At 47.0% G+C, this 14,494-nt stretch overlaps 1 protein-coding gene and 1 pseudogene across 4 annotated transcripts; one reads left to right on the forward strand and one right to left on the reverse strand.

Moving 5' to 3' along the window:
- Positions 1-315: 315 nt before the first annotated feature.
- Positions 316-1,023, reverse strand: LOC135533985 (uncharacterized; annotated as a pseudogene).
- A 365-nt stretch (positions 1,024-1,388) lies between these two features.
- On the forward strand, positions 1,389-11,361 carry LOC135533986 (uncharacterized). Of its 4 annotated transcripts, XM_064961150.1 has the most exons (7): positions 1,389-1,544; positions 1,838-1,875; positions 5,222-5,459; positions 5,542-5,604; positions 6,638-6,718; positions 8,388-8,475; positions 10,220-11,361. In XM_064961150.1, the coding sequence occupies exons 1-5, from the start codon at positions 1,496-1,498 to the stop codon at positions 6,655-6,657; spliced, it is 408 nt and encodes a 135-aa protein (XP_064817222.1). In that variant the 5' UTR covers positions 1,389-1,495; the 3' UTR covers positions 6,658-6,718; positions 8,388-8,475; positions 10,220-11,361. The 4 variants fall into 4 exon arrangements, 2 of the variants coding, with proteins under 2 accessions (XP_064817222.1, XP_064817223.1); XM_064961151.1 differs by lacking the exon at positions 8,388-8,475; XR_010454615.1 differs by lacking the exons at positions 1,389-1,544; positions 1,838-1,875 and adding an exon at positions 3,200-3,688 and having other exon boundaries at positions 5,222-5,604.
- The last annotated feature ends 3,133 nt before the right edge of the window (positions 11,362-14,494 follow it).

Consider the following 14,494-nt stretch of genomic DNA (forward strand, 5'->3'; position numbering starts at 1 on the left):
TCTATTCTGGTTAGAGCCAATTTGCCCTGTAAACTTTGATTAGCTTATACAACGTGCCATTGGAACACAAGAGTGATGGTTGCTGATCATGGGCCTCTGTACACCTATGTACATATTCCATTGAAAGATCAGCAGTTTCCAGCTACAATAGTCATTCACACCATTAAGAATGTCTACACTGTATTTCTGATCAATTTGATGTTATTTTAATGGACAAAAGAAAATAGCTTTTCTTTCAAAAACAAGGACATTTCTAAGTGACCCCAAACTTTTTGAAAGGTAGTGTATATTTACTTGTTATGTTCATTCCCTTTTCTATTTGCCCGACCTCATTCGGTCTGACTGGTTGTTTTTGCTCCTCCAGCTGTGAGCCCTGGTGGAGTACAGGACCTCTGGGTCAGGGTCTTAACCGGCCTGACTGCTGCTCTGCCAGGTTGACCGTGCTGAATTCTTGGAGCTGCTGAGGTGACCCAAAGGTTTCAGGGTGAAAGGTGGCCATGACAACACCTCTGCTATTCCAACAAGTCATCCTGTGTACTGTTATTACTAGTTTACCCTGGGACATAGGCTATACACTGGGCAGAACAGTTGCTCATTTAATGGAGGGTTTAGCATCAATGTCTAATAAAAGTAAATCAGAAATTGAACAAACTTGAGGTAATGTCCCATAACCCAGTCTGTTCTCATGATTTGATTTGATTTGATTTTTAATTTTGTTTTAGGCTAAAAAGTATTTGAGCTCTGTGCTCTTAACTCCATGCATTCAAGGGCATTATTTTCGAGGTTTTCATTTTCCGGTTCCCAGGAACTTGCCGAATGTCCCTTGTTGACACCTGCTGACATTTGTAAATCCGCGGTGCGGTTACCTTGCCTCTACAGGTTCTGGCTCCAATTATAGAACCTGCTGCTTACTGACATCGTTCTGTTTTCTTGACCTTTGGCGCAGCGGAGGGAATGAGGCGGTGCGCTTCTGATAGTTGAAAATCTGTACGCTTCGCTCCCCAATCTCCGACTGACCTCCATTCTCCCGTAGCAGCAGGTACAGCGACCATGGAGAAAATACAGGGGTGGTATCCGTTAAAATATATAGCAGACACATGAGAGTCTATGGAAATGTTAAGTGGTCACAAAAACGTGTTCTGACATTCAATTATATAAGAGAAATTGAGGCTTGAACGTTATCAAATGTCACCTCTTCCTCTCGGGTATTATGTAAAAAGAGTTTGCGATAGTCTGTGCAACTGAATTTTTCGTATGATTTAAAATTGGGTTTATATATGCATTTAATTCAAGTTTTAGTTGTTGAAGTCGTTTCTGAAAGTATTTTTAAATTTTAAACTGTGGCTGCCTCCTTAAATCACTTGTCCCCCCCCGGCGCAGACATTCTACGTCATACTGACATGTCGAGCTCCAGCTCCATCCAGACATCAGAACAACTTATTTTGGTTTCAATCGATCACTGTTGGATAACTTGTATTAAACCAAAAAAAAAAACATGGCGTCAAGTTGTCGAAAACCAGAGCATATTGCCCCGCTTAAAAATGGTTAGTATGACATGTTCACTGGTTTTTTTAAAGACAGTAATGAGAGCTAGCTAGCTCCCTGTTAGCCGCTAACTGTAGGAAGACTTAACGTTTGCTCTCTAGTGATCTGCTCTCAAATACCTACATACCAAGTGACTGGTCATTCATTTAGTTCATTATGTGCACTACATTTGGGGTTTTAGCCTGGGTTTATGTATAGCTAGCTAAACACTCTACTGATGTACAATGGACTTTATACATTTGATTGGTACAGCACTTAACTTCTTCTGTTTTGATTTCTACTCATTATGCAGTTCTACAACGAAGAGGAGGCCAAGAAATATTTTCAAAAGTGAGTCCAGAGTTTGACAATGACCTCTTATGGGCTGCATGTGAATCACTGTGTTTTGAATACAAGTCGTTGCATTTAACATTTACATACTGATCAGAGGCCGTCCTTGATAGAATTGTTTTATTTTACCTTTATTTAACTAGGCAAGTCAGTTAAGAACAAATTCTTATTTTCAATGACGGCCTGGGAACAGTGGGTTAACTGCCTTGCAACCTTCCGGTTACTAGTCCAACGCTCTAACCACTAGGCCACCCTGTCGCCCCTCCACTCTACCCACTAGGGCCACCCTGTCGCCCTCCACTTAACCACTAGGCCACCCTGCCACCTCTACACTCTTAACCACTAGGCCACCCTGTCACCCCATAGAAGCTATCAGAACTGGGTTTGAGACATAGTAGAATGTAATATGATTAGGCCACAGTTAATCAACAGTTCAAGAATTTCCTCATTGATTTCCAGTTCTCGGGTGATTGAGATCCAGGGCCTCTAGGGAGGGCTGTGGAGCTGGAACCTGCCTGAGGACCAGCCCTGTATCCTGCTAGATGTGTGGTAGTGGTACCGGCCAGGGACGTCTGAGGGCTCATAGACCAGCCCTGTATCCTGCTAGATGTGTGGTAGTGGTCAGGGACGTCTGAGGGCTCATTAGGACCAGCCCTGTATCCTTAGATGTGGGGTAGTGGTACCGGCCAGGGGACGTCTGAGGGCTCATTAGACCAGCCCTGTATCCTGCTAGATGTGTGGTAGTGGTACTGGCCAGGGGACGTCTGAGGGCTCATAGGACCAGCCCTGTATCCTTAGATGTGTGGTAGGTGTAACGCCAGGGACGTCTGAGGGCTCATTAGGACCAGCCCTGTATCCTGCTAGATGTGTGGTAGTGGTACTGGCCAGGGGGACGTCTGGAGGGCTCATTAGGACCAGCCCTGTATCCTGCTAGATGTGTGGTAGTGGTACCGGCCAGGGGGACGTCTGAGGGCTTTAGGACCAGCCCTGTATCCTGCTAGATGTGTGGTAGGTGTACTGGCCAGGGGACGTCTGAGGGCTCATTAGGACCAGCCCTGTATCCTGCTAGATGTGGGGTAGTGGTACCGGCCAGGGGGACGTCTGAGGGCTCATTAGGACCAGCCCTGTATCCTGCTAGATGTGTGGTAGTGGTACTGGCCAGGGGACGTCTGAGGGCTCATTAGGACCAGCCCTGTATCCTGCTAGATGTGGGGTAGTGGTACTGGCCAGGGGACGTCTGAGGGCTCATTAGGACCAGCCCTGTATCCTGCTAGATGTGTGGTAGTGGTACCGGCCAGGGGACGTCTGAGGGTAGGACCAGCCCTGTATCCTGCTAGATGTGTGGTAGTGGTACCGGCCAGGGGACGTCTGAGGGCTCATTAGGACCAGCCCTGTATCCTGCTAGATGTGTGGTAGGTGTACCGGCCAGGGGACGTCTGAGGGCTCATTAGGACCAGCCCTGTATCCTGCTAGATGTGTGGTACTGGCCAGGGGACGTCTGAGGGCTCATTAGGACCAGCCCTGTATCCTGCTAGATGTGGGGTAGTGGTACCGGCCAGGGGACGTCTGAGGGCTCATTAGGACCAGCCCTGTATCCTGCTAGATGTGTGGTAGGTGTACCGGCCAGGGGACGTCTGAGGGCTCATTAGGACCAGCCCTGTATCCTGCTAGATGTGTGGTAGGTGTACCGGCCAGGGACGTCTGAGGGCTCATTAGGACCAGCCCTGTATCCTGCTAGATGTGTGGTAGTGGTACTGGCCAGGGGACGTCTGAGGGCTCATTAGGACCAGCCCTGTATCCTGCTAGATGTGGGGTGGGTGTACCGGCCAGGGGACGTCCGAGGGTCATTAGGACCAGCCCTGTATCTAGGTAGATGTGGGGTGGGTGTACCGGCCAGGGGACGTCCGAGGGCTCTCATTAATTTAATAGGTCTGGTAGGAGGGGCGGCAGGGTAGCCTAGTGGTTAGAGCGTTGGACTAGTAACCGGAAGGTTGTGAGTTCAAACCCCCGAGCTGACAAGGTACAAATCTGTCGTTCTGCCCCTGAACAGGCAGTTAACCCACTGTTCCCAGGCCGTCATTGAAAATAAGAATGTGTTCTTAACTGACTTGCCTGGTTAAATAAAGGTAAAATAAAGGAAAAATAAAAAGGAGAACAAGACATTAAAGCTGAGTGTGTGTATATAACTTGTCCCATCCACATGTGACTCGGGGCTGAGTGGGGTCTGTCAGATGGACAGGACTTTTAACATCTTAACATCCTAACATTGCTGAGCCCATCATCACATTTAAATGACCGTCGCACACCACAACATTCTTCACTTGGTTCCCAATCTGTCTCGCCAAAAAAAGAAGAGGATGTGATTAGATTGTTAACGTATGTAGAATTAGATGTGACTCCTAAGCCTTTTCTACCAGACATCATGTAACGCTTTACCATACAGAGAGTTGAAATATCTAGCCAATAGAGTTTTTTTTATTGAATAACGTTTTGTGTACAGAGCTTGTTAGAGATGTAACGATTTGACCCTTTGGCAAATACAAATACACACTAGTAGTGTGCATCGCTCCCCAGTTAAAGTGCATAATGACAGCTTCTATGGTGGTCACACTAGTAGTGTGCATCGCTCCCCAGTTAAAGTGCATAATGATAGCTTCTATGGTGGTCACACTAGTAGTGTGCATCGCTCCCCAGTTAAAGTGCATAATGACAGCTTCTATGGTGGTCACACTAGTAGTGTGCATCGCTCCCCAGTTAAAGTGCATAATGACAGCTTCTATGGTGGTCACACTAGTAGTGTGCATCGCTCCCCAGTTAAAGTGCATAATGATAGCTTCTATGGTGGTCACACTAGTAGTGTGCATCGCTCCCCAGTTAAAGTGCATAATGACAGCTTCTATGGTGGTCACACTAGTAGTGTGCATCGCTCCCCAGTTAAAGTGCATAATGATAGCTTCTATGGTGGTCACACTAGTAGTGTGCATCGCTCCCCAGTTAAAGTGCATAATGACAGCTTCTATGGTGGTCACACTAGTAGTGTGCATCGCTCCCCAGTTAAAGTGCATAATGATAGCTTCTATGGTGGTCATCGCTCCCAGTTAAAGTGCATAAGGATAGCTTCTATGGTGGTCACACTAGTAATAAAACAAGTCTTTTTTTTTTACTTAACTGACAGCTGCTTTAATGAGGAACAGTTTGACTTTAGTACGACTCGTATGTGGTTGTCTCACCGAGTTATGAATGAATGCGCTGAACTGCAAGTCTCTCTGGATAAGAGTGTCTGCTAAATGACTCAAGTGTAAATGTTGTTGGTGCTTGAATGTCAAACTGATGTTCTTCTCCTCAGGTTCCTCTTGGTCTGTTGGTTTTCCGGAAGCCTACCCAAGGTGAGAAGCCTACCCAAGGTGAGAAGCCTACCCAGGGTGAGAAGCCTACCCAAGGTGAGAAGCCTACCCAAGGTGAGAAGCCTACCCAAGGTGAGAAGCCTACCCAAGGTGAGAAGCCTACCCAAGGTGAGAAGCCTACCCAAGGTGAGAAGCCTACCCAAGGTGAGAAGCCTACCCAAGGTGAGAAGCCTACCCAAGGTGAGGAAAAGAACAGGTGGGTTTTTATTTCGATAGACTATGCAGTCTTGAGTGCTGAACGCTGATGGTTTGTGTTTTTCAGGGGTTGGGGTCAGAGACGGTGGGACGGGAGCGTCCCAAATCAAGTCCAATTCACAGGACGGAGGTAAAGTGATTCATAAGATTGTCACCTTTAGACGTGTTGTAATGCTGAATTACCACCACTGTGTTAAAGAACACACCTATTAATAAAAGTACTAGCCTAGTTGGGTAGATGACATTGGGCAGGTCTTTTCCTCAGGCCAGGCCAGGCACATTTCCCTGCCCTGATGAGGTTGACGGACCCAGATGGACATAGAGGGCTGTCGTCCTGCCTGACTACAGTTACTGCCTCGGCAGCTTTTCCTCCCTCTGACATCACATGATGGGGATTTAGAAACCCACTGCTCAGCCTGTAGTGTCTCCACTTGCGCCTGCTGAATAGCTTTAAGGTGGCGCAATTGGGTCAGCCGCTTCAGGTGGGGGGTCACGGGTGTTTGCTGGGGGTCACGGGTGTTTGCTGGGGGTCACGGGTGTTTGCTGGGTGTTTGCTGGGGGTCACGGGTGTTTGCTGGGGGTCACGGGTGTTTGCTGGGTGTTTGCTGGGGGTCACGGGTGTTTGCTGGGGGTCACGGGTGTTTGCCGGGTGTTTGCCGGGTGTTTGCCGGGTGTTTGCCGGGTGGTCACGGGTGTTTGCCGGGTGGTCACGGGTGTTTGCTGGGGGTCACGGGTGTTTGCTGGGGGGTCACGGGTGTTTGCTGGGGGTCACGGGTGTTTGCTGGGGGGTCACGGGTGTTTGCTGGGTGGTCACGGGTGTTTGCTGGGTGGTCACGGGTGTTTGCCGGGTGGTCGCTGGGTGGTCACGGTGTTTGCTGGGTGGTCACGGTGTTTGCTGGGTGGTCACGGGTGTTTGCTGGGTGGTCACGGGTGTTTGCTGGGGGTCACGGGTGGTCGCCGGGTGTTTGCCGGGTTCCAGCCGAATCAGGAGGGAGTGGTAGTCGTTTAGCAAGCAGCGTGACGTCCTTTACAATCTGTCACAAGACATCGAGCAGATTGAAGTTAAAGTTGAGTAAAAAAACAACTACAGGTTGATTAGAGCTGAGGTGTCTCAATCCCTTCCTGTGTCTGCTGGTGGTCATTTCCTGTTTGTCTTCGTGTAGATCTCGCTTTAAGAACATGAAGGGCAAGTCTGCAAAGAAGGGTAAAGACTGGATCCTGGAGGGGAGGAGAAGACAGGGCAGGTATGTACCCCTCTGTTTACACTGTCTCATTGAGAAGACAGGGCAGGTATGCACCCCTCTGTCTACACTCTCTCATTGAGAAGACAGGGCAGGTATGTACCCCTCTGTCTACACTGTCTCATTGAGAAGACAGGGCAGGTATGTACCCCTCTGTCTACACTCTCATTGAGAAGACAGGGCAGGTATGCCCCCTCTGTCTACACTGTCTCATTGAGAAGACAGGGCAGGTATGCACCCCTCTGTCTACACTGTCTCATTGAGAAGACAGGGCAGGTATGTACCCCTCTGTCTACACTGTCTCATTGAGAAGACAGGGCAGGTATGTACCCCTCTGTCTACACTCTCATTGAGAAGACAGGGCAGGTATGTACCCCTCTGTCTACACTGTCTCATTGAGAAGACAGGGCGGGTATGTACCCCTCTGTCTACACTGTCTCATTGAGAAGACAGGGCAGGTATGCCCCCTCTGTCTACACTGTCTCATTGAGAAGACAGGGCAGGTATGCACCCCTCTGTCTACACTGTCTCATTGAGAAGACAGGGCAGGTATGCACCCCTCTGTCTACACTGTCTCATTGAGAAGACAGGGCAGGTATGTACCCCTCTGTTTACTCTCTCATTGAGAAGACAGGGTAGGTATGTGCCCCTCTGTTTACTCTCATTGAGAAGACAGGGCAGGTATGTACCCCTCTGTTTACACTCTCATTGAGAAGACAGGGCAGGTATGTACCCCTCTGTTTACACTCTCATTGAGAAGACAGGGCAGGTATGTACCCCTCTGTCTACACTGTCTCATTGAGAAGACAGGGCAGGTATGCACCCCTCTGTCTACACTGTCTCATTGAGAAGACAGGGCAGGTATGTACCCCTCTGTTTACTCTCTCATTGAGAAGACAGGGCAGGTATGTACCCCTCTGTTTACACTCTCATTGAGAAGACAGGGCAGGTATGTACCCCTCTGTTTACACTCTCATTGAGAAGTGTCACGTAGAGAGGCCAGAAGGCTAAACTGGATAACCTAACCTCTATCAAAATAAAAAGATGGCGGAACCGCAAAAGTTCTTCTGTGCAAAGGTGTTTATTTACAAGTGAATTCCGGAACAAAAAAACAACAGTACTGCCATCAACGTCTACCTTATGGGACAGCTTAAAAACAATGCTGCCCCATCCACAGCTCAATCCAAAACTGCCTCTTCATGACTGAAAGAGAGGCTCCTTTGTAGGGCTAGCCCCTCCCCTCAGAACAATTAACCCTAATTAATTAATCAATTAACAATAGAAACCTACATTTCCCATGAACTAAACATACTAAAGGATATACATTGCAACACGGTTTTAAACAATATCACAACATAACATTTACAACATTACATCACTACTGACAATATCTTTCAATATGCCCATATGCATTAATGAGCCATTTGGGACAGGCACTATAAAGCCAACCCAATTCCCTTAGCTCGGGTCCTTTTCCAGCATACCCGGAAGCTACAGAGAAGGAGAGAGAGGAACAGAACAAACAAACAATGCGCTCATCCACAACATTGATAAGTATAATAATTATTGTATCTCTCAAATATGAGCATTGACAAGTGTGAAATGCATGCACCAAGACAGAAGTTAATTTGTGTGTCGACCCACATTGTTAACTTATCTTATAATGGCGCAGGGAGGAGTGATGAATATGTGTGTGCGTTAAAGAACCAAATGCTGCCCGCGGCCAGTGACGGACTTCTACGTCACAGAAGACAGGGCAGGTATGTACCCCTCTGTTTACTCTCTCATTGAGAAGACAGGGCAGGTATGTACCCCTCTGTCTACACTGTCTCATTGAGAAGACAGGGCAGGTATGTACCCCTCTGTCTACACTGTCTCATTGAGAAGACAGGGCAGGTATGTACCCCTCTGTCTACACTCTCATTGAGAAGACAGGGCAGGTATGTACCCCTCTGTCTACACTGTCTCATTGAGAAGACAGGGCAGGTATGTACCCCTCTGTCTACACTGTCTCATTGAGAAGACAGGGCAGGTATGTACCCCTCTGTCTACACTGTCTCATTGAGAAGACAGGGCAGGTATGTACCCCTCTGTCTACACTGTCTCATTGAGAAGACAGGGCAGGTATGTACCCCTCTGTCTACACTGTCTCATTGAGAAGACAGGGTAGGTATGTACCCCTCTGTTTACTCTCTCATTGAGAAGACAGGGCAGGTATGCACCCTCTGTTTACACTGTCTCATTGAGAAGACAGGGCAGGTATGTACCCCTCTGTTTACACTCTCATTGAGAAGACAGGGCAGGTATGTACCCCTCTGTTTACTCTCTCATTGAGAAGACAGGGCAGATATGTACCCCTCTGTTTACTCTCTCATTGAGAAGACAGGGCAGGTATGTACCCCTCTGTCTACACTCTCATTGAGAAGACAGGGCAGGTATGTGCCCCTCTGTCTACACTGTCTCATTGAGAAGACAGGGCAGGTATGTACCCCTCTGTTTACACTCTCATTGAGAAGACAGGGCAGGTATGTACCCCTCTGTTTACTCTCTCATTGAGAAGACAGGGTAGGTATGTACCCCTCTGTCTACACTGTCTCATTGAGAAGACAGGGCAGGTATGTACCCCTCTGTTTACACTCTCATTGAGAAGACAGGGCAGGTATGTACCCCTCTGTCTACACTGTCTCATTGAGAAGACAGGGCAGGTATGTACCCCTCTGTTTACACTCTCATTGAGAAGACAGGGCGGGTATGTACCCCTCTGTCTACACTGTCTCATTGAGAAGACAGGGCAGGTATGTACCCCTCTGTTTACACTGTCTCATTGAGAAGACAGGGCAGGTATGTACCCCTTTGTCTACACTGTCTCATTGAGAAGACAGGGCAGGTATGTACCCCTCTGTTTACACTCTCATTGAGAAGACAGGGCAGGTATGTACCCCTCTGTCTACACTCTCATTGAGAAGACAGGGCAGGTATGTACCCCTCTGTCTACACTGTCTCATTGAGAAGACAGGGCAGGTATGTACCCCTCTGTTTACTCTCTCATTGAGAAGACAGGGCGGGTATGTGCCCCTCTGTTTACACTCTCATTGAGAAGACAGGGCAGGTATGTACCCCTCTGTTTACACTGTCTTATTGAGAAGACAGAGCAGGTATGTACCCCTCTGTCTACACTGTCTCATTGAGAAGACAGGGCAGGTATGTACCCTCTGTCTACACTGTCATTGACAAGACAGGGCAGGTATGCACCCTCTGTCTACACTGTCTCATTGAGAAGACAGGGCATGTATGTACCCTCTGTTTACTCTCTCATTGAGAAGACAGGGCAGGTATGTACCCCTCTGTTTACCCTCTCATTGGGTGGTGATCCTGTACAGGTCAACATTAGTACCATCAACTTATTACATTCATATAGCTTACAACCCCATTTGGATGAAGCCAGTAGGATCTGTAACAGAAAGGCTGGTCTCTTACTGTTGTGTGGTGTGTTCTGTCTCTCAGGGAGGTCCGAGCTGACAGAACGTACACTGCCCGTCAGAGAAGGCCTCACTCCTGAACCCCAGTCAGTCCTGTATGTTCCGGCCTGGAGGTTCACCCTTATGGAATACTACTGTCCTGTGGACAGAATCTGGACACAGACGGGCCCCTCTCGAGGACATGGTCCCAATCCTCTGGACAGAAACTGGCCCCTCTCTAGGACATGGTCCCAATCCTCTGGACAGAAACTGGCCCCTCTCTAGGACATGGTCCCAATCCTCTGGACAGAAACTGGCCCCTCTCTAGGACATGGTCCCAATCCTCTGGACAGAAACTGGCCCCTCTCTAGGACATGGTCCCGATCCTCTGGACAGAAACTGGCCCCTCTCTAGGACATGGTCCCAATCCTCTGGACAGAAACGGGCCCCTCTCTAGGACATGGTCCCAATCCTCTGGACAGAAACTGGCCCCTCTCTAGGACATGGTCCCAATCCTCTGGACAGAAACTGGCCCCTCTCTAGGACATGGTCCCAATCCTCTGGACAGAAACTGGCCCCTCTCTAGGACATGGTCCCAATCCTCTGGACAGAAACAGGCCCCTCTCTAGGACATGGTCCCAATCCTCTGGACAGAAACGGGCCCCTCTCGAGGACATGGTCCCAATCCTCTGGACAGAAACTGGCCCCTCTCTAGGACATGGTCCCAATCCTCTGGACAGAAACTGGCCCCTCTCTAGGACATGGTCCCAATCCTCTGGACAGAAACTGGCCCCTCTCTAGGACATGGTCCCAATCCTCTGTCCCTCTCTAGGACATGATAGACATCAACAACAAATGGACAGCAAAGAAAATAAATTCCCCTCTCTGATCTTTGACCCATTCTTCTGGACTAGATAATTTCCCCTCGAGCTGCTTATTCTATTTTAAATGTTTGATGTGGACCTTCTGTTTGAAAGCTTGAATTAAACATGTTCTGTAACATGTCTTCAACTGCACAGTTGGTAAAGGCCTTGAGAGGAAGCCATTTCACTGTGAGGTCTACTACACCTGTTGTATTCAGCATTTCACTGTGAGGTCTACTACACCTGTTGTATTCAGCATTTCACTGTGAGGTCTACTACACCTGTTGTATTCAGCATTTCACTGTGAGGTCTACTACACCCTGTTGTATTCAGCATTTCACTGTAAGGTCTACTACACCTGTTGTATTCAGCATTTCACTGTGATGTCTACTACACCTGTTGTATTCAGCATTTCACTGTGAGGTCTACTACACCTGTTGTATTCAGCATTTCATTGTGAGGTCTACTACACCTGTTGTATTCAGCATTTCACTGTAAGGTCTACTACACCTGTTGTATTCAGCATTTCACTGTGAGGTCTACTACACCTGTTGTATTCAGCATTTCACTGTAAGGTCTACTACACCTGTTGTATTCAGCATTTCACTGTAAGGTCTACTACACTTGTTGTATTCGGCATTTCACTGTAAGGTCTACTACACCTGTTGTATTCAGCATTTCACTGTGAGGTCAACTACACCTGTTGTATTCAGCATTTCACTGTAAGGTCTACTACACCTGTTGTATTCAGCATTTCACTGTGAGGTCAACTACACCTGTTGTATTCGGCGCATGTGACAAATAAAACTTAATTTGATGGATTTGTTTAATAGGCCCATATCAATCCCAGTGAATATTCATGTCATTCAGAGGCCATTAGTCATCCCAGTGGTTAGTCATGTAATTTAGAGGCAAATTGTCAACCTGTTGTATTCCAGTGGATAGTCATGTAATTTAGGGGCCAGTCGTCATGTAATTTAGGGGCCAGTCGTCATGTAATTTAGAGGCCAATAGTCACCCCAGTGAATATTCATGTGATTTAGACGCCAACAGTCATCCCAGTGGTTAGTTCTATCATTTAGGAGCCACTAGTCATCCCAGTGGTTAGTTCTATCATTTAGAGGCCACTAGTCATCCCAGTGGTTAGTTCTATCATTTAGAGGCCACTAGTCATCCCAGTGGTTAGTTCTATCATTTAGAGGCCACTAGTCATCCCAGTGGTTAGTTCTATAATTTAGAGGCCACTAGTCATCCCAGTGGTTAGTTATATCATTTAGAGGCAGCTCTTCTCCATGCTGTTGGAAGTGTCCATGAGCGAGATCGCTACTGCATGAACACATGACATTGGTAATGATTCCAAACGATGTATTAATGGCGTAATATATTGTATAATTTCGCACAAGATGCATGCATAATGCATGTATAGATTAGTTTGTACATAATCGGGTAGAAATCGATTAATAAAGTAGGCGACAGGTCGACAATAATTTCAACCCTGCTGTCTTTTATACCTATAGAGGCCGCTCTTGCACAACAAATGGCTTCCTCCAGAAATGACATCCCCACTATCAAGGCTCACTGGGGGCGTTATCGTCCTCCAGGCGACGTGTTCAAGCGTGTGCATTCCCTGTTCTCGCCTGTGGTCTTTTAGGCCAATTTGAACGATTGAGTGGGGGGTAAAAAGATGTTGCATCAAATGTATTTTGATATGGGGATATAATCTGTTGCGATGAACACTGGGATTCATGTGTGAAAAAACGGGTGGCCTCCTAGCCTCACCTTTCAAGCGCGTCAAAACCCCGAGGAGTCTCACCTTCCAAAAACACGGACGAGGAAATCACGCTACTAGCTTGCCATCCAGCAGCCGATTGAAGCGCGCACTCGACGTTTGGACACCCTTCTGCTCTCTGCTTTTTTCCACCGCTCTTTTGAAGATTTGAGAAAATATAAAGAATAATCGGGGAAACCATCACCACCACCACATTCATAAAGGGGCGTGACGGAGGGAGTCGGACGAAGTGTAACATAAGTGATGATGAAAGACCGCACGCATGAACTTCGACAGGCGAGTTGACACTTATTTTGTCGATCTATAAATAGTCCGTTTATAGTTATCGAAGAAGGAATGGTCACAGTGGCAATTGTATCTGACTGTAGACTATTCAAACGTTTGATAGAATAACTGGACATTATAAATTAGCGGGAAGGTCTTAGTGGGAAACATTGTGCCAAGCAACAGTTGTCAAATTGGACTAGACGAGGAAAAAGTATATGTTTTAAAACAATCTAGCTTACTTTGGGTATGACAACTTATTTACTGTGTTATTTACCTATGGTGTCAAAATTGCTCCTGGTTATAATGAAAAAGGTCCTATAAACGAGTTTTTTGAGGTGGGGTCTGGGTGGTACATGTATAAAGTGTGACCATGGTCTCCCATATTATAGACATGTTATCATAAATAACAGCTCCAGCGCCGATTATCGAGGCGTTGCCTGCATTTTTGTCAATAGACAATGAATGAGAGAAACTGGGCTATATTTGCACAGTCCACCGCGAAGAGATGTTCGAGATGGGCACTGCAGACTCACTCCACATTTGTTTTTCCTGGAATTGCACATTTCCATTGCGCTTTCATCACCATATGAGCGAGCAGCTGGCATGTGGGCACTGGACACCTCACTGTGCGTAACGCTATTACGCGCAAATGTATACCGTACGGTTGACTATATCCATGAGGATTCTCTCTGTTATGAATCTCCGTCGAAAGAATGATGTTGAATTTCAACCTGGTAACGACCTGGTAACAGATTCCATTGGAAAGCCACTCTCCAGTAGCTGGTGTCGGTGATACTTTTGGTGGGACCCGAAAGAGAGGACACATGGTAGAACCATGGTGTGTCCTGGGTTCTCAAGGATTTGTGGGAGGGTGTTAGAGAGAGACAAGGCATTTCATTCCAGTGTCATGTATAGACTATGTGTTAAGCACGCAGAAAAGCCCAGTCCCTGATAATACATCTGTGTGTGTATGACAATTGATTTGGGTACAAACCTACACAATAAGAATGTGTTCCTAGATGATAACACCAAGAATTATTAATTAAAACACAAATTTCCAGATTGGTCCTTGATGGTAAAAGTATCAATCAAGCCCGTTTGATTTAATGGTTTTTTTTTTTTTTTTTTTTTTTTACAAACCATTTGTCACCAAGTAAAAACAGCAACCAGGAGAGGGGTTCTAGTTATTTATATCTGATGTCAGAAGGTGAACTCACCAATTTGTAAGTCGCTCTGGATAAGAGCGTCTGCTAAATGACTTAAATGTAAATGTAAATGTATATAGCCTGCTAGGGGTGTAGTTGACTTTCCCTGTCTGAATATCACCTCTATCTCACTCTTTCTGCACACCTGCTAATCACTGGGCCGCTGGTCTGATGGTGGAGGGGGGGTGGCGGTGCAG

Source organism: Oncorhynchus masou, unplaced genomic scaffold (assembly GCF_036934945.1).
Source record: "Oncorhynchus masou masou isolate Uvic2021 unplaced genomic scaffold, UVic_Omas_1.1 unplaced_scaffold_2879, whole genome shotgun sequence".
Taxonomy (NCBI): domain Eukaryota; kingdom Metazoa; phylum Chordata; class Actinopteri; order Salmoniformes; family Salmonidae; genus Oncorhynchus; species Oncorhynchus masou.